This window comes from Dipodomys merriami, unplaced genomic scaffold (assembly GCF_024711535.1).
Source record: "Dipodomys merriami isolate MVZ:Mamm:240054 unplaced genomic scaffold, mDipMer1.0.p SCAF_114, whole genome shotgun sequence".
Classification (NCBI taxonomy): domain Eukaryota; kingdom Metazoa; phylum Chordata; class Mammalia; order Rodentia; family Heteromyidae; genus Dipodomys; species Dipodomys merriami.
Genome location: NW_027202427.1, coordinates 143,029 through 161,718, shown reverse-complemented (window position 1 = coordinate 161,718; position 18,690 = coordinate 143,029). Strand labels below are relative to the sequence as shown.

The window sequence follows — 18,690 nt, the reverse complement described above, 5'->3', positions numbered from 1 at the left end:
TTTTTTTTTTTTTTTCCTAAGTCACAGTGAGGAAGGGCAAAGCTGAGTGAAATGAAGTCTGGTCAAGGCCCATCCTAGCCAATGTACAAAGCTTTTCCTTTTTAACAAGGGGTGAAGACAAGAAGGGCTGGTTCGTAGATGGACATATATATTCTCTAACCAAAGTAGAGCATGAAGCTTTCTAACAGTGATCTCTAGGCTTGAGAAAGGAAGCCAGATGTTGTCCCAGAAGCTGCCGACAGCAGTTTGGCCACAATGAAGGAAGTTGGCCAGGTGATCAAACTGGCACGTGGAAGGAGGTAGGAGAAAAAGACCACAGAGAAATGGAGTTGGAAGCTGGATCAGGCTATACCTCAAGGCTGCATTTCCACTGGACTCTTCCATATCTTTCTCTTAAACAATGTTGAACTAGTTTTGGATGCGTTTTCTGGTACTTTCATTTGAAAGTATATCAACCAACCAGTCTGCAGTAGAATTGAAAATACAAAGGTAAAATGGGACTCTGCAGTTGTCTCTCTTAGGTCTCTGATTACACAGACCAGAAAGTGGAGACAAAATTCATCAAGTAACATGTACAAAGTCATGAAAGGAATTAGTACTGAGTGAAATTAGGGTTTTAGGGGGGTCTGCATGTCACCAAATCTAAACTAATCCTTCCAGAACCAATCAGCCCACCCAAGGATGCTTCTCAAAGATGGCCCATACAAGTCCTGAGTGAACAGCACTAGGACTGAGCGTGCACATCATCCTCTGAGGACTTCTGTCCTCCTACAGCAGTTCTTTTTTGGCTTCAAGCTTCCTATGTTGCCAGCTGCTTCTCAACAAGCCTGGAGCCGGGGCCCCAGGAAGGAACAATCAGATATGGGATAGGTACTGTGTGTTGCAGAGAGAAGTCTGGCTTCTCTGCCTCATAAAGACTGTCTGGGGGCCAGGCACTGGTGGCTCAAGCTGGTACTAATCCTGAGATCTGAGGAATATTGGTTCAAAGCCAGCTGGGGTAGCAAAGTCCATGAGACTCTTACCCCCAATTAAACACAAAAAGTCAGCAGTGGAGCTCAAGTGGCAGAGCACTGGCCTTGAGCAGAAAAGCTCAGCAACAGTGCCCAGGCCTAGAGATTAAGTTCCAGGAATGAGGTGTGGGAGGGGGGGAGATGAGGGGAGGGAGAAAGACAGCCTGGGACAGAACTCCCTGCTTTTAATGAGGCAGTTAGCAAGTGGCAGTGGCTGGGTGAGCAGCTAACTGAGCAGAGGAAGTTGGTTCCTGTATTGCTACTTAGCTATTCAACCGGGCTGCTGGTCAGCCTCAGACAAGTTCATCTGCTCTGCAGGCAGCCTGGCTTCAAACTGAGCTCAGTGGTGGCAGCATCCTCCTTGGGTACGGATGATGCTGTGCAAGCAATCCCGTTTTCCCTAGATATCTGACTCCAGAGCAGAGACCAAGGCCCCGCTGAGCTGGGGCAGAGTGACTTCCTAGTCAGAGCTGGGGGAGCTGCTCTTGGCTCAGAGTACTCGCCAGCCCTGTAGATGATGTTTTAGCAGTGGTGAAAGGTATTAAAAAGCCACGTGTCCTTGTGAGGGATGTGGAACTGGGACTCTACAGAACTTCCCTCCCAACCTGGCAACACCTCACAGGGTCTGCACAAGGGAGTCCAGCTTCAAGAGAGGCTGGGGCCTGTGGAGCATATAAAACCCAGAACACAAAGGCTGGGAGGAACGTATGGCTGGCCCAGGTAGCTTTCCCAAGGGACTGATTTCTGTACAGTTCTTCCTGCCACATTAAAGACCTGATTGGCTACTGTTACCTAACAGGCAGAGCTGCTAATGGCTGGATCCCTCAGGAACTTTAAGATAAAAGAGACTAAATTAATTTGAATGTTAATAGAAATACATAATTAGACTGCTCCAAATCAGAATAATCTAATCTTTCAAAACCTCTGGCAAACAAATCACATTCAGTAGAATCTGGTTGGCCAGACTCTAGGCAGGCACTCCTAGAATAGAGCAGAACCACCAAACATCTCACATCAAGGCCCATGCCTTATCTTCAAGGTGCCTATTTAGGTCCTGCTATGCCAGACTCTACCTAGCCCTAGGTGCAGGGCTTTGAGCTTAGATGGAGCCCCTAACTCTCCAGTCTCACAAGGAGGTGCCTTGGTGTTCATACTGGATCAACAACAAGTTATCCACCACAGGAACACCACTCATGAGAGGGCTTCCCAGGACTGAGAAGTGGAATCCGAGGCAAGAAGGGGAGGACACACAGGTGGGGTGTGGGAATGGGTGCCAGTGCAGGTCAGGGTGGACGCTCCCAGCTGTTGTCATAATTAGACTGGGACAGGGCTCAGAAGATAATAGACTCTTCTTTTCCTCCCTCTGTCCAGCAACATTGCACAGAAGAAAAGGAGGCAGGAACTCTGAGCGACAGTCACCGGCCAAAAAAGTGTCCCACAGTACCACTGAAGCCCCTGAGCAACCCTGAGGACAGCCAGGTATGCAGATTAGGGAGCATGGCAGGTGATAGTGGGCACAGGCATGTGGGCTTGTCTGCCTGGCACTGTCTCTGGTCAGCTGCGTTTACTATAACCCCTGTGGGCAGAAGTCTCCTGGTCTTAGTTTAACAGACTCAGCTCTGGTACTCACACAGAGAGCATTGGGTCAATCACCTGCAGGGGTGAGCACACAGGACCTCAGACTGGCCAGTGCAGCCTGGAGGTTCTGCGCACCTATACCTCACCTGCCTCCTTGTGGAGGAGGATCTGGCTCTTCTTCCTTCACTCCCTGCTTTTGTCCAGAGTAGGGAAGAGGCTTCCAGAAGTTTTGGAAAGTCTTTCCCTGTAATAGGTCTATTACCAGGGAGGAAACAGACCGAAGATACATGAACATTACATGGCAGAGCTGAGCTGTGATCTGGGTTGGACCCCAGAACTCATGCTTCTTGCAGCCTGGAATTCTTTGAGGATCTTGGAGCCACAACTGCTTTGTTCTTTCCAGAAGGACCAGATGTTAAAATTTGAGAAAGCACAGTGATCCATAGGATTCTTTCCTTGCAGGTGTGAAATGGATAAAGTAGTAGGGTCAATTGGGAAATGCTTCCCTAAGCATCAGTCCATCCTCCACTCCTAAGCCTGTGGCCTACTGCTCAGTTTTAATCAGCTTGCTTGGCCATGCCCCTACATATCCTGGCTGAGGTATGGCTTCTCCAGGTGTGTAGGGATGCTGTGGTTCCCCACAGCCTCATCTCTTCACTATCCCACCAACATGGACATGGAATGTGAGAAGCAAAGGGACTCAGAACATCTATACTTGATTCTTCAATTACAATATGCGGTACCGAGAGGGCTAGTATCTATCACTGGAAGCACACGGAGGCAGCCCTGACTCCCAGTCTGTCACATCACAATCACTACATTCCCTGGAGATCCCTAGACTGGGCAAGGTTCCATCCAGGAAGGACTCTCAAACCTCTCTACAAAGCAGCCCTGGCTTTGTGTTCCAACATTAACAAATCTTCCCAACAGTGGGCCTGCAGCTTCTTTATGGCAGGCCACATAACAAAGAATCCCACCTAGGATACCTCTAGAGACACCAGCTCAGGTGCAGGATCCTTACCCCCAGCCTTGGTAAGCCAGGCCCTGGGACTCCTCACCTGGGTCTGGGAACCTCCAGGGGACTGCTGCCCATCCTGAAAAAGTTGTCAGAATGGTTTGAGGATGAGGAGCTGGAAGACTTGGCTTCAGCTAGCCCTGGGTGGGAAGGCAGGCGGTCCTCCGAGGGCTGCGGCCGGTTCCAGAGCACACTCTGTGGGGAGGATGAGCAGCTCTTCCTCCTGAGGTGGAAAAGTAGGACCGTCAGCAGGGACCCCTAGAAGGCCCAGCACTGGAGCCCAGGGACTGCCTTCTGCCTATGGGGAAGATGCCACAGGCAGTGGGCTCTCAGTACTTCTTCAGGCTCAAAGGCCCGGGCATCGAGGGCTAGAACTTTATAGAGGGACTGACTGTGGCATCCAAATTACACTGACCCACCAGCCTCAGAGGATGTGCCAGAAAATAATTCTTAGATAACAGGCACAGTAACTCCCTGCAAACTGCCACCGTCTATGGAGAAAGACATTAGGGCCTCAGATTCTATCATGTTCTCCATGGAGGGACTCCTCAGTATCTCTAGTCACTAACCAACGTTTTACATTCTGTTTCCTTTCTCTAACTTGCCCTTCCCCCACCAGGCACAGAGCATAGGGAGCTCCTCTGACAGGAGCCTCCCCGACCTGGCCAGTGCTTCTTGGTTCCACAGGAGGCCAGGCCCTTTATGCTCCTGGGCCACCAGGCAGTGCCCTTCATCAACCAGATGGCTGGCCTCTGAGTGCCCGTACAGACAGCAGGAGATAGAGCTGTGCTCTTGGACCTTCTGTCAAGGGCCCCTTTGTTCCTGGGGCTCTCGCCTGGCTCCCTGGGGCTGATGGCCCTGGGCCACAGCTGTAAGCTCTGTCCCAGTCTGGCTCCTCACCAAGCTGCCTGAGTCTGTGCTCCTGCCGGGACCAACTCCACAGCCTCATAGGTAAAGCTCCCCAAAGCCCCTGGAGAGCTCTCCATGACCAGGGAGAAGTCACTGCCCAGGCTGGTGGTACTGCCTCGGTCTCTTCGCCCTGAAAGAAGCCAGTGCCACAGGTCAGCACATTATTCTCTCCCATCACCAGTCCTCCATCTCTTCCACACCAGCTAGCTGGTCAGCTCCTGCGTGGGCTACACTCAGCCCGCTGGGGCCATGGACTCACTCAGCATGCAGATATCTTCTACGGAGAAGCCTGCATCCCGGGCTGGCAAACTCTTCCTCCTGGAACAAGAACCCAAGCAGGAAATTTCCTCTGTTCCCAACATCCAACCCTGCCCATCCTGGAGGATAGCTCCTACTCCCTGGCAACTCAGAGAGGAGGTTCTACCTAGAGGTAGGCCTTTCTGGGCTCCATTCTGTTTCTGTATGCCACACACATAACCGACTTCTGAGGTTGGCACTCCCATCTCCTCTTTACTAGCTTGGCATCTGAGAACTCAAGTCTAATGTACTAGAAGCCTTGGGTAGGAAGGCAACCAAACTCTCAATTCTTGAGGGCTCTGGGTTTTAAAACAACTACCAGCCATGCAGCCTGCATGTCCCAGGCTGGAAGCAGGGACTCCAGGGAGAATGACCATCAGCTTAGGAGTGTGGGAAGTCCTGTGGGCTGGCTTCTCCCTGCAGTATCATGCCTGCCATCTTCCTTACCAGAGATCACTCATTGCCCTCCTCACCTCAGGACTCCCAGCAGGGATGCCTGGCCTGGACCCAGAGGAAGGGAGTGCGTGCGTGCCAGAGAATTTGGGCAGGGATAAGTGGTAACTTGCCTCCTGTAGAGTACGCCTCGCTTACCTTTGGGTTTTCAGTGCAGAGAACTCCTCGGAGGTGATATGCTTCAAAAAATTGAAGCAGAAAAAAAAAATCTGAAGGAGACAAAACGCAACATACAGTAAGACATCCTTTCCCAGAGAGAAAGGCTGACCAGCTAGCTGGTGTGGAAGGCTGAAGTAGCAGAACTCCCAAGAGTGAAAAGCTGGTTTTTCTGGTAAATCTCTCTGTGGAGAAGGTCCTGCTTTGAAGTCACTCCACTGGATATTCTGGCCTAGGAGGTTTTGGATGAAGCTCAGCAGGGTTTGGTAAAGAGACGCCCTTGGGCTGGATTGGGCTGGGGTAAAGGAGGAAATGAGAGCCCAGGTCAGAATTTCCAAGCCCCCTTCACATTCAACACACATTCTCAACCTGTTATCGGCTGAAGATGAAGGATGAAGACAACAGTCTAGCAACCCAGGAAACGAAGCTGGCAGAGGACAGCAGGGAGCAAGGAGATCTTGGGACTGGGGTTTGATGACACAGCAGGTATACAGGAAAGGAAAAGGGAGCATATGGCAGAGGTCACTCAGAAACAAGATCAAGAAAACTGGAGTGGAGGTAGCCATTATTTGGCCTGGTGTCTGCCCTGCTCAAGAACTGTGAGGGCCAGGTCTTTGGCAGTACTGGGTTTGAACTCAGGGCCCAGAGCCACCTTCTTAGCTTGGGAGTGAGATGGGCAACCTGGCTCCTATAAGTGCCCAGCCAGCACCCCAGTGGACTCCAGGGTGGATACCCAAGGCTTCTGTCTGTGTGGTCTACAAAAGCCTCTAGTAATCCCCACAAACCCCTTGCTCAGAGAAACACCTACCCAGTATCCCACAGGGCCCCAAAAGATTTGCAGAGGGTTGCTCAAGTTAGGTCAGTATGAAAATACTGTGTTACATAAAATTAAAGACTTTCAGTCTTTAATGTGCTAATGCACTCTGTGAAGCTCAAAGGAGGGTTGCTGGCAAAGACGCCTAATAGACCTTGGTTCTGTCTGCTGCTTTGCAGGTCAGTGTCTAGGTGTGGGGAAGCGATTACCCTGGAGAGCAGCTACTGAGACCCTTGCACATGGTGAGGAACGCAGGGCTGGAACTCTGACCCCACTTAGCTCAACTCTATCACCGCTCTGAGTCTCTGAAGGTAGCATCTGGTCCGCTTTGGAGAACAAGGGAGATGAGGTGGAGGACAGAATGTCCTGAACCAGCAAAATCCCCAAACTAAGAGGCTACAAAGAGACTTTCTGCCCAGATTTTAATGCCAAAGTTGCTTGCTGTCTCTGACAGTTCACTGAGGTCTCTGAGGACCAGGCTTATAAGCTCCGCATTCCTGGCAGATGTGATAAGTGCTCAGAAGAAGAGATTTGGTAGGGAGAGGAACAGCTGAGCAGGAACAACAAAAGGAGGTGGTGTGAGATAAGATGCCTAGGAAGGAGGTAGGCTCAGGAGGATGAGAAAGAAGAAAGATGCTTCACAAAGCTGGGATGGGGAGATGGAAGAGGAACAGCTCCCATGCTGAGCACCTGGGTCCCTCAGTGAGGTGTCAGTAACTCAAAATAAGCCATTGAAGGTCACTCCAGCTCTAGGGAAGACTAGAGGCAGGCATCCTTGGGTCCAACTGCAGGTCTGTGTGCTGGGGAAACAAGCATACCAGGCAGGCAAAGATTTGGAAGCAGCAAGAAGGCTAGGCACGGATGGGCAGAGAGGAGTGGATGCTGGCCACAGTGAAGAGGAGAGACAGGACAGAGTCTGGACGCAGTTCAGCAGCAGCAAGGAGCGGCAGGACCATGGATACACAGGTGGCCCTGGGGTTGAAAAGTGGCAGAAGGACAGAAGTGCTTCTATCCTTCAGCTGTGAGGATGAGGGGCACAAAAAGACCTGCTCGTGGGTATCAGCACAGAAAAGCAGGTCACCAGAATGGAAGAAATTGTCTAGATAGGTCCTAGGCAGCTGGGTAACTGCTCAGTGCCCAGGGATCTCTCCATGGTGCAGGAGGACCCTGAGGTCCAGATGGGAGCTCTGTGCTCCTAGTTTTTCCACCATACTTTGTGCAGTCCATCATTTTGTCCCTCCATCAGCCTTGAGCTGTGCTCACAGTCTGTAAGAGGCACTCACCTCCTCTCCTTTGCTGAGCCGATCTACCAACATGTGCCTGAAAAAAGGAGAACACATACGTCAAAGGAAACCATACCACAATGAGTCAAGGGAGATCTGGACACCAGCAACACACAGTCAGGTGAGGTCTGTCAGCATCTCTGTCCTTCCCAAGGGACAGGGGACCAAACTCTTCTTGTAACCCTGACATGGCAGCCACCACACTATTCCAGCCACCATTCCACCCCAAGGTCCAGTTTTCCACAAAGGCTTACCCAAAGAGGAACCAGTCATAGGCCACAGTCAGGTAGAGGATCTCAGCAGGCTTCAGGGACATGTGGATGAGCCCATCCTAGAAGAGACCAGAAAGCTGCCTTCCCAACATAAGCTTGCTCACCCTGGGAGTGCCCCCCATCCACAGGCCCTGTGACAGCATAGGCTGGCAAAGAACCCCAAAACCAGGGGTAAGCAGGACACGGACACCTTGGGAGTGGTTCCCTCACTCCAGATCTTTACCCGTTGGAGATGCTCCCACAGTATCCTAAGGGTGGAGCTTATTAGCAGGGCCTCTTGAATACTCCCCGACCCCAAGGCCCAGCCATACTCACAGCCCACAAGGAAAGGCGCAAGAGAGAGATGAAGAGGGGGGTCCGATCCCAGCCTGAGATACAGTGTACCAGCAACCCACTGTCATCTGCTTGCACACCACCAACAGGAGCCCAGGGAAGAACCAGACAGGGGCTGATGAGAAGGGAAGCATTGCCACCCTGGCTCAGGCGAGGGAGCCAGGCTACCCAACCTCCCCGCTGCCCTCTCTGGGTCCTCAAGACTCTTCTCCAGCCTAGTGCCACAAGTGGGTGCTGGCTTGGTGAGATATGCCTTGGTCTGTAGCACCTCTTCTCTTGGCTACAGTTCTTGTGCTTTCAGGGAAAGAATCTAGGCTCCACAGTGACTACCTAGGAGATGTAGGTGGTACTGCTCCATGTCCCTGCCTTGTGTTTGCTCTGGCTTGAGGGCTCAGGGAGAGAGAGAGACTCACCATCACTGTTAACTATAGAAAGCAGCAGTTTCAGGTAGTTTTGTGTTTGTTGCACCAGGTCCCAACTCTGTTGGGCAAAAGAGAGAAAAGGGATCTAGGAATAAATGTTAATGATTCATGTTTGGAGTTTAAAATATTCCAAAAACAAAATGCTGGCCTGTAATGGTGATACAGGCCTTTAACCCTAGCACTCAGGAGTAGAGAGAGAAGGGTCATCAGAGTTCCTTGGCAGCATGGGCCACATAGTGAGAAAAGCCAAAAATTGGGGCTGGGAAGGTGGCTCAGCGGTAGAGCGCTTGCTTTGCATGCATGAGGCCCTGAGTTTGATTCCTCAGCACCACATAAGCAGAAAAGGCTGGAAGTGGTGCTGTGGCTCAAGTGGTACAGCGCTAACCTTGAGCTGAAGAGCTGAGGGACAGCGCCCAGGCCCAGAGTTCAGGTCCCATACCCCATTTAAAAAAAAAAAAAAAAAAAAAGAGAGCGGCCAAAAATAAATACCAGCTAATTAAAACGTTGGTTGGGGGTGTAACTCAGAGATTGAGCATACATATTCGTGCATGGACAACAAGTCCCTGAGTTCCATCCCCAACACAAAAAATAAGTAAAATTGATAAGCATTATTATGTGACAAGAGATAAGGTTTTCGCTCTCAAACCCCAGATAACCTGAGACACTCATTCCCCAGAGATTCAATGCCCCCAGGAGCCCTTTCTGCCTCTCCTTGCACTCTTTACATCACAGAAACCAACTACAGCACTAACCTTCTCTTAACATGTTTCACTTTGTGTCATCAGTAACAGAGTTTGAACTCAAGGCCTTGTGCTCTCACTTGGCTCTTTTGCTCATGTCTAGTGCTCTACCACTTGAGCCATTCCTCTCTAATCTAGCTTTTTTGATGAGTAATTGGAGATAATAGTCTCAAGGACTTTTCTGCCTGGACTGGCTCTGAATGGATTCTCAGATCTCAGCTTTTGATCAAAGGTATGAGCCACTTTTCACTGCTAGTCACTAACTTTTTTCTTTTGTTTCTGGAGACAGGGTCTTGCCATGTAACACCTCAGCCTTGTCAGTGCTGAGATTATAGACATGCACCATCACGCCCGGTTATATGTTTTTTATGAGTAATAAATACAGTCTATTTGGCAGATAAAAAGGAGACTTATATGAGGCGGGAAATAGGAAATAAGGAAAACCTGTTCTAAGCCCAAGTGAGAGGTTTAGACCAAGCCCTGTGAAGCAACCTACTCCGAATCTGGGATTCCATGGAGGGGCCTGACCCAGTTCTGCAGAGCCCGTTTCCCCAGCTGGGGACAGCCTCTGCTCTCTATGGACACAACTGCCTATCAGCTTTCTGGGCTGTGTGCAGAGGGCTGCGCATGCCAGCAAGAGAGCACTTCCCGCAGGGGAGGGGAATGCAGCACCTGTAATTGCAATGGATTTCCCAGGAATTCAAGCAGGCTCATTTACCTGACCCTCCTGCATCCCCAGAGAGTTGTGACCCACTTTTCAGTAGCTCTGGAGAGCTACTGAAGGGTCTCTCAATGCATGGAGCTTGACATGGGAGGCATACCACTGCCAAGAGATGTCCGGGGAGCAAGGATTCAAGGAACAAGGAGAAGCAGAACTGAGGCAGGAGCCTTGTAGCAGAAGCCCAGTGAGGGGTGGGCAGGCTGAGGAGAAGTACAGCAGCCAGGGAGGGGCAGGGAACAAGGTTGGTTCTGTGGAATGTCAACTAGCTGGGCAGCTCTGAAGGAGGTGCCTACAATCAGAGAGAGAAAGCACATTCCCAGGGCTGGGGACAGGAGCCACAAGACAGAGAGAGCGACGGAAAGACGGCCCAAGGTCACATTGCCAAGCTTAGGGATGAAACAAAGTCCACATTTTTAGTCATGATACACTGTAGAGACTTTTGCTACAACACAGAGTGAAGAACAAGTTTGAGGGGACTTGTCAGGAAGGCCTGGGGAAAACTCAAACTTCTTGCCGCTCATCCTCCACTTCCCAGGAAGCTTCTGGAAGCAGAGCAGGACAAGCATTATGTTTTTTAGTTCCATCCCTGTGGTACTTGTTCTCCTGCCTAGCAAATTTCTACCTTCACTTCAAAGGCTAAATTGTTTTCTCTCCGTTTCCTATGTGATATGCAGGTGACAAGTTGGTGCCTCTCCCTGGATTTATCTCTCCCAGTGCACAAGAGATGGATGGAGGTAAAGACTGGAGTGTTTCACCAGGGGCAGAGATCCAGAGAATACTGGGGGCTTGGAGATGGATAGCATCAAGGTCTGAGCTCCTGGATAAATGGTGGTCCACACTAACTTCATTTTGGACAGCAGACTACATGAATGACACTTGCGAGGATCACAGAGGCCTGACTCAGAACTCCCAAGTGTGTCTTGGGAGGAGTCACCTGCAGTAGACAATAGACAAAACAATCACTGAGGTGAAGACTGGGGTCCTGGGACCCCAGTGCTGAGTGGCAGGAAAGGGCAGGGCTGAAGATGACAAACTAGCGGGGCAGCACTGAAGAGAAGGCCTGTGGGAGGACTGCAATTTTATCAGTGTTTATTATGACTCTAAGACATAATAAACACTAGCCAATGGCCTATGTCCTCAGTACCATGAAACCTGGCTTGGTACTTTCAGAGAACATCTGCACCTAGGGATTCTATTAGGGCCTAGAAAAGGAGCTGTCAACCCCACTTTTAGGGGGAAGTGAAGTACTCTGCCCAAAGCCATTCAGCCTCTCAAGAAGTGAGCATGTTGGGGGCCTATAGTTAAGACCTTATTTGGTGAGTAGTTCATCAGAACGTTTGTACCTGCATAATGGAAAAAAAAAAAAATGGTGCCAGAAGAGACAAAAAGGGAAGCTTAGGGCAGGGTCTGCCTGAGACCTCTACATACAACAGACTAAGACATAAGCCTGCAGGTTCCTCTGGACATTCATTTTGTCTAGGCACAGCCCGGGATGTGAGACCAATGGACAGGTATATTCCTTCATCAGGCCCAACACACCACTGGTCTGCTCTCCCCCTTAATGCCACCGTAGGGGACACCTGACATTACCCTTCAGCATTCATTCATTCAATAGCCGCTGAGTACCTATCCTGCGATTAGGGTTGAATACTCAGAGAAAAGATAAATAAGATCCCTGTCATTACAAGAGTGGGGGGGGGGGGGCAGTTGTCAGATGTAGGCTTGCCTTGCCTCTCTAAGCAAGGGAAACCTCGAGGCTGTGTGGGAGTTGTCCAGATGAGACAGAGGAAAATAGCCGAGGTGCAGATGCTTCTCATTATTCACTGGCTTGGCTATTCAAGCTCTAGGCTCTATGCCTGTTTCTGTGCTGGGGATGCATACATAAGCCATGGGTCCCCCAATCCTCTTGAAGCTCACAGAATCAGTGGAAAATTCCATAAAAGATGTGCACAGGAGGTGGTAAGGGGAGATATAGATTAAGAAACCCTTCTTGAAACGACACCGAGCCATATTCTGAGGGGCAGCGTGTCAGCCAGACAAGAGGAAGCTGAGAGCGGGCAGCCAAGCAAAGAGAACAGGAAGTGGGAAAAGGGGCAGGAATAAGGCTAGTTGTCTTGTTTCAAGTAAGTTGCAACTGAGCCCACTGGAGGCCTGTAGGACAAAGATACAGATGTACTCAGTACAACAGGGCCCTCCCGTGGCAGACAGTGACAGGAAAAAAACACAATGGAAACAATTTTAAAGTTCCTATAATCAAATGAGGTCAAACAGCTCTACATTTTCTTTGTCAAGACACAGATTTTAAAGGAAAAATGAAAAGTCATGAAGTGGGCTCCGTGAGATCACTGCAAAGAGAACCCTCTGGTGGATGAAAATCCTTCAATGAATCACATTCAAAAAGCTGACTTTCTGGGCCAAAAGCCAATGAGAAGAAAGACAGGAGAGAGAGAAGAGGAGAGGAGAGGGTGAATGGGGGAGAGAGGGAAAAAGGGGAGAGAGGGAATAGGGAGAGAGAAGAAGGGCAGAAAGAGAGAAAAAAGAGGGAGAAAGAGGGGGAGAGAGCAATCACAGTAGTAAGCCTGTATTAAAATCTGGTGATCCAGAGTCCCCTGGTGTCCCACCACCCTCCTGCCTGCTTGATCAGGCCCTCACCTGATACTGGCTCCAATCAATGTTCAGAGAGTGAGTCAGGAAGTCGGGGATACTCAATGGGGCATCGACGTAGTCCTGGGAACAGAAGGATACCTGTGAGATGTAGACTGACCACTAGAAGAGGCTGTAGTATGTCACAGCTCTGAAGCTGTGGTTACCACAGGCAGGATATCTCTCGTAGTTCTTGCCTTCTCTAGGCTAGCTGCTTGGGCTACTCTGGCACTGAGAGCTTAAAAAATCAAAGTATAAATTAGATGACTGCAATTGAGTAGTGTTTGCTGCTGCAATAAGCAAGATCCATCTGCACCCAGCTTGTAGTGGATTCCCCGTGCCTGCTTTGTTGATTAGAGAATGAGTAGAATGCTGTTCCCACTCTATGAAGAAAGTGAACTGAAGAAGAGGAAGAACTTTTCCTACCTTGACCCTGAAAAATTACCTTCTAGAATGGAAGACATTAAAAAGGGAGAGGAGCAGGTTATGATGCCACATGCCTATAATTTCAGTAATCAGGAGACAGAGGCTGGGGAACCATGAGTTTCAGACCAGCCTGAGCTACAAAGACCCTGTCTCAAACAAACAAAGGCAAAACAACACACACACACACACACAAAATGGGGCAGATAGAACAAAGTATTTTTTAGTTTTTGTTTTGTGCTGGTCTTAGGGCTTGAACTCAGGGCTTAGGTGCCATCCTGGAGCTTTTCTGTTTAAGACTAGTGCTCTACTACTTGAGCCACAGATCTACTTCTGGCTTTTTGCTGGTTAACTGGAGGTAATGGACTTTTCTGCCTGGGCTGGCTTTGAATTGCGATCCTCAGATCTCAGCCTCCTGAGGTGTGAGCTACTGATGCCCAGCCCAAAGTATGTATTTTAAGAATTTTACATGTATAGACAAGAAAAGAAATAATGAGACTACTCAGGCAAGGAAAAAAAAAAAGGTAGTTATTTTTCCCAAAGAGATGTAGCTAGCTGTCCTCCTTAGTCTCCTTTCACAGAAAAACACAGGTTAAATATTGTTGCTCATACCTGCTTCCAGTTAAATATGAGCCCTTCGGCCATGTAATCCCGGTCCTTATATTCTTTGAAAAATTCACAGCCTGGAAAAGAAGGCAGAGTTAGGATATCTTTGGTCCTACTGCAAAGGTGAAGACTTACCCCTAGCCAGTCCATAGCCCTGGTGCTGAAGGACTAAGGGGCCAGCAGCTCATATACAATTACACTGCTGCCCCAGAGAAGATCAAGGCCAACTGGCAAGGGCAATGGCAGAAGCAGAGAGGAAGCCCCTGGTAACCTCTCTGGATCCTTAGCTACACACCTGCCCCAAGGTACCACCTGTCCCCACGGTTCCATCTGTGCTCCTTGGGATCTGGTCACTTCCCACTCATTGCTGGTTCTTTGTCCCAGTAGTCTGGGTGCCAGCCTCAGTGGGCGAAAGCATGGCTTACAGTGATATCCTCAACACTTTCAGCAACCACTCGGTTACAGAGGATTGGTCTTCTTCACTGCTAACACGAGGACAGTAATGCTAACCTCACAGTTTCAGTAGAAACTGAATTTCTAACTTACTGGAGAGGAAGTGAACAATACCTGCAACCCAACAGGTGCTCATGAGGCATTGCTTCCTCCAGATAAGCAGGCAAAGGGTACTTTTCCACATATTCACTAAAACTTCCTGAGAAACTCAAGCAGGCTGAGGCCTGGGAAACAGTGGGGGCAGAGCGGATGGAAGATGGGTCCAGCAGCTCTTCCAGCTTGGCATCTCGGCTTTCTCCTTGCTCTGTCTGAGAACAAGCTGCGTAGTCACTAAGCCTGGCCTTTCTTACTTGTGGGATGGGTGCTTAAGGCTGAAATACAGTAATACATATATAACAGGGAGCACAAATGGCAGCACACTACAACAGGAGTTCCATGGCTCAGCCAACTGATCTGTTGACTGAGAGATAAGGCTTACTCCCGGACTATGGCTGGCCTTTGTGGGGTGACCACAGCACAAGGAACAACCCAGGGACAGGGGTTAGCAGCTCTCTCAGTGTCAAGCCACAGGGCAGGGGAGGACATCTGGGGGTAGCTTTCTCTCAGTTGTTCTCAGTTCCTCAACAAGGATCCATCCAGACTTCAGACAGCACGGGGCTTTGGCCACAAAAAGTCTAGTGAGGTCCCAGAAGGCAAGAAAACCATTGTCTCAATTCGGTGGAAGGGGCTACAGGCCAAAAAAATATACTTGAGCAGTGAGAGAGGTCACCTATCCCTGTGGAGATGGGACATCCCCCCTGCAGGACTTGCATTCCACATAAACCCCTGTGCTCTAACCCTTTAGGCCCTGCTACTGAATGACAAGTCAGGAAATAAATCTTTGGCAGCACAACACTTCAGCCTGTTTCTAGGGTGCTTCACCAGGAGAAAGAAAAATCGTAAATATCAGACAGAGCTCTTGAGCATATGAGCCCAGGTTGAGAGGAGCTATCAGTGAACTCTTAGGACCCAGTGAAATGCTGCTTCTCTGAACCCCAGCGGCTGGTTAATCCTGCAGGCTGAGTTCTGACACAACTTAGAAATGGATCCCTTTCTGCAAAGAGACCCAGTACCCAGGACAGCGCTTGACACTTACTACCAGAACAGGCTTCAGAACCCATCAGCAGACAAGACCACAGGGAAGAAAAGCAGGTGATGGCAGCAACTCACTCAGAAGGAAACAAGCTAGACAGTGGGGCAGGGTTTGGCCTCATCTATTTTGGTGCCTGGAGAAGTGCTAGGGAACACTTCCCATTTCATCTAAGCCCTACTTTTTTTAATTATTAGGGCTAGAACTGATAGCATCACAGTTCCTGTCTGGGATTCAAGGTACTTACAGGGTTCAACTGAGGATCCTTATATGGCATCAAAGACATTCCATGATTTGAGCTAATGGTAATTTACTTTTCTTTTTTATAAAGTAATATAAGTATGTCAAGTAAAGGGTGCTTCTGTAAGGGTGAAGCATGGCTCATGTGGTATAGCATCAGCCTACATAGTATGAGGCCTTGAGTTCAAATCCTAGTACTACCACACAAAAAAGTATTCTCCTTGTCTTCCTTATCTGGAGGGCATTCTCCCTCTACTTCCTGCTTTTTTGTTTTTACATCCCCAACACATATAACCATCAGAAGAAATACAAAAAAAAAAAAAAAAATTGGGGACGAAGAGGAGAAAAACATTCAGACACATCATAACATTTTGGCATCTTTTCTGTTAAGTCTCAAACATCTTTTCCTTCATGTAATGGGAATGTACTAAAAAAATCATATCCTGCTCACCATCTTGAGCACTGTTTTACAATTACATCCTATTCATTCTATGGATGAAGTACCACTGTTTACTTAACCCTCATTCTGTCTAGTGAAAACACATCCCTGGTTTGCTGTTACGAGACATCACCACAAACATCTCAGTTGTAAGTTAGCTGGACTGCAGTCAAATTGATGGATTAGGACAGTAAAAGGATCAAAGAGTGTTATATGAGGAGTCTGGTAACAAGTTGTTAAACTACAGCATAAAGGACACCACACTAGTATTCCAACTTGTACTGAAATATAGGCAAAGAAAGCAAAGAGCTGGGAAGGTGGCTCGGTGGTAGAGGGCTTGCCTTGCATGTCTGAGGCCCTGGGTTTGATTCCTCAGCACCACATAAACAGAAAAAGCCGGAAGTGGCGCTGTGGCTCAAGCGGTAGAGCGCTCGCCTTGAGCTGAAGAGCTGAGGGACAGCACCTAGACCCAGAGTTCAGGTCCACGACCGGCCAAAAAAAAAAAAAAAAGCAAAGACTGGCTCCTTAGCACAACTTTGGTCCAGACATTTCAGTTCTGTGCTCCCCCCTGCCCACTCCTGTCCTGGTCTCTCCAAGGAGTCAGATACTAGTTCTGAAACTCAGCTGCCCAGCCATTCAGGATACTCTTAGGGAAGAGAATCTTTCTTCCATCAATTCCTTATTAGGCCATTAAGGTTAAGGTTAAATCTTGGCATGCTATCTGAAGTAAGTGTCAGTATCCTCAGGTATAAAGGATAAAAACAAAGCTTAGAAGAGTTGAGGGGCTCTTCAAGGACATATGGCTTTAGGACCAGTTCTATAGGACATTGAACTGGCAGAGGAGGGTGATAACCTACTAACATGGAGGCCACCACAAGGGTGCCAGGTCACACAAGAGGTGGGTCTGAATACCACCAGCTTATCTGATAAGGATAGTCTCTCTTACAAGGTGCTACATGATTTGCAGTTCTGAATGAGGCTGTCACCAGCCTGCCCTTGCGTTGGGCTTTGTGGCTCCAGGACTGAGGAGATAATGTCTAAGCTAAGACTGAAGGCAGATGCTGGTGCTGAGAAATAGGAGAGTTTCAAAGACTCTACACCTCCTGCTGTGGCCAGCAAAGCCTGGCATTGCCCAGCAGGCAGGGATGACTGAGGCCTGGAGCACTGTGCAGGTCTACCACAGTAGACTCCAGTAACCAGGGTATCCAGGGCAAGAAGAGTGTCTAGCCACAGGCCACATACATTTGTGTGTGCTGTATCCATGGCTGTGCAGACACCACAGCACTCTGCAACATTGTACAGTCCCTGTGGACATAACAATTACATTTTCTTTCACTCCCAGAACAGCTTCGGAGAACAACGTCCACAAATATCTTCATCAGTGCTAAACATTCGCATGAAAGTCCACAACTCATGGCCTGAGCAGGATGAACATGATCTCATCTTCACAACAAAACCCTGAGCTAAGGCTTTCCAAGTTCTGACTGTTGCTGAATGCCAATGAAAGGACTCAATCCTGGGAGCCTAGAGTTGAAAGGCCCTTGTAAGACACCATTCCACCTATCAGGTGAGCACCTAGTGACCAAAGCCCAACTGTCCACACTAACTGGATACAAGCTCCTACCAAAGCATAGGCTTGCTCCTGGCTCCCTAGGTCCCCCAGCCTAGGGAGCCTGTCACTTGACTAGAAAAGAGCTTCCTACCTGGATATGGGATGGAGAGGAGAGTGAAGTCGGCATAGCGCTGGGCTTTGTCCACCTTCTCAGAGGAGGTTATACTGTTAAGATAGGAACACATGGTGCTAGAGCATCTGAACACACGCACACAAACACAGTTTCCCAAATGAGTGTTTCCTAACTTTAAATGATGCATTCTGCTAAAAACAAAACCAAAACTATCATTCAGACATAAGAATAACTACCCTTAACAGTACAATTAAGAAATCTAACTTCTCTATCTTACTCCAACATCTCAAATTATAGAGGTCTTTTTCACTACAGCAAGCCTCAACTGGAACCTGAAACTGGAGGATCACTGTCCACATGTACCCACAATGCATGCGGTGTAGTCACTTTGACCCTGGAAAGGGGAGCAAGGCAAATTCAATCAACAAGATGATTGAAATGGGGGCCTGTGAGGGAACTCTGCTCTACTGCATTCTCTGAGGGCCACAGAGGCCATTTCTACACAGGGAAAACAGCCTCTGAAAGGCACTGGGGGCCATCCTGACAAAGGGAGAAGGGCACAGCAAAGTTCAAGATATCAGTAGCAGGCTGAGCTCTGACTTTAGCCTGATTATGCCCTCTTTTCTAAGGCAACCTTTTAAGATAATTAAATATTACTTTGAAACAAAACATAAGGGCTGAGAAGGTAGCTCAGTGGTAGAGTGCTTGCTTAGCATGCAGGAAGCCCTGGATTCGATTCCTCAGTACCACAGAAAAGGCCAGAAGTGGCGCTGTTGCTCAAGTGATAGAGTGCTAGCCTTGAGCAAAAGAAGCTTAGGGACAGCGCCCAGGTCCTGAGTTCAAGCCCCAGGACTGGCAAACAACAACAAAAAACCCACAGATAAGACAAAAAATTTTTGGAAAAAGTCCCTACAATTTTGTTACACTAGCCCAGGTTCCATTTTTTTTTTTAAAGCTTTTCATTAGTATATACAGCTATATTTGGTCCTTATGTGTTATTTTTATATATCAGTAATCAGTGAATCAAAATTAGGAACCCACTGAATTGTTGGTTCTGTTTTAAAAGAAA

General features: G+C 48.7%; 1 protein-coding gene across 5 annotated transcripts in view; it reads right to left on the bottom strand.

Moving 5' to 3' along the window:
* LOC138822677 (phosphatidylinositol-3,5-bisphosphate 3-phosphatase MTMR14) overlaps nucleotides 1-18,690 on the bottom strand; it is a 49,450-nt gene that overhangs the window by 7,403 nt on the left and 23,357 nt on the right. For 3 of the 5 annotated variants that reach the window (XM_070015478.1, XM_070015480.1, XM_070015482.1), the window contains exons 7-17: nucleotides 17,640-17,713; nucleotides 13,682-13,752; nucleotides 12,656-12,730; nucleotides 8,534-8,600; nucleotides 8,103-8,188; nucleotides 7,770-7,846; nucleotides 7,516-7,552; nucleotides 5,401-5,471; nucleotides 4,772-4,830; nucleotides 4,504-4,642; nucleotides 3,647-3,826 (exon numbers count right to left, since the gene is read on the bottom strand). In XM_070015478.1, the coding sequence (XP_069871579.1) occupies nucleotides 3,647-3,826; nucleotides 4,504-4,642; nucleotides 4,772-4,830; nucleotides 5,401-5,471; nucleotides 7,516-7,552; nucleotides 7,770-7,846; nucleotides 8,103-8,188; nucleotides 8,534-8,600; nucleotides 12,656-12,730; nucleotides 13,682-13,752; nucleotides 17,640-17,713 (936 nt within the window). The remainder of the gene's footprint in view (nucleotides 1-3,646; nucleotides 3,827-4,503; nucleotides 4,643-4,771; nucleotides 4,831-5,400; nucleotides 5,472-7,515; nucleotides 7,553-7,769; nucleotides 7,847-8,102; nucleotides 8,189-8,533; nucleotides 8,601-12,655; nucleotides 12,731-13,681; nucleotides 13,753-17,639; nucleotides 17,714-18,690) is intronic. The other 2 variants (XM_070015479.1, XM_070015481.1) reach the window with 1 other exon arrangement.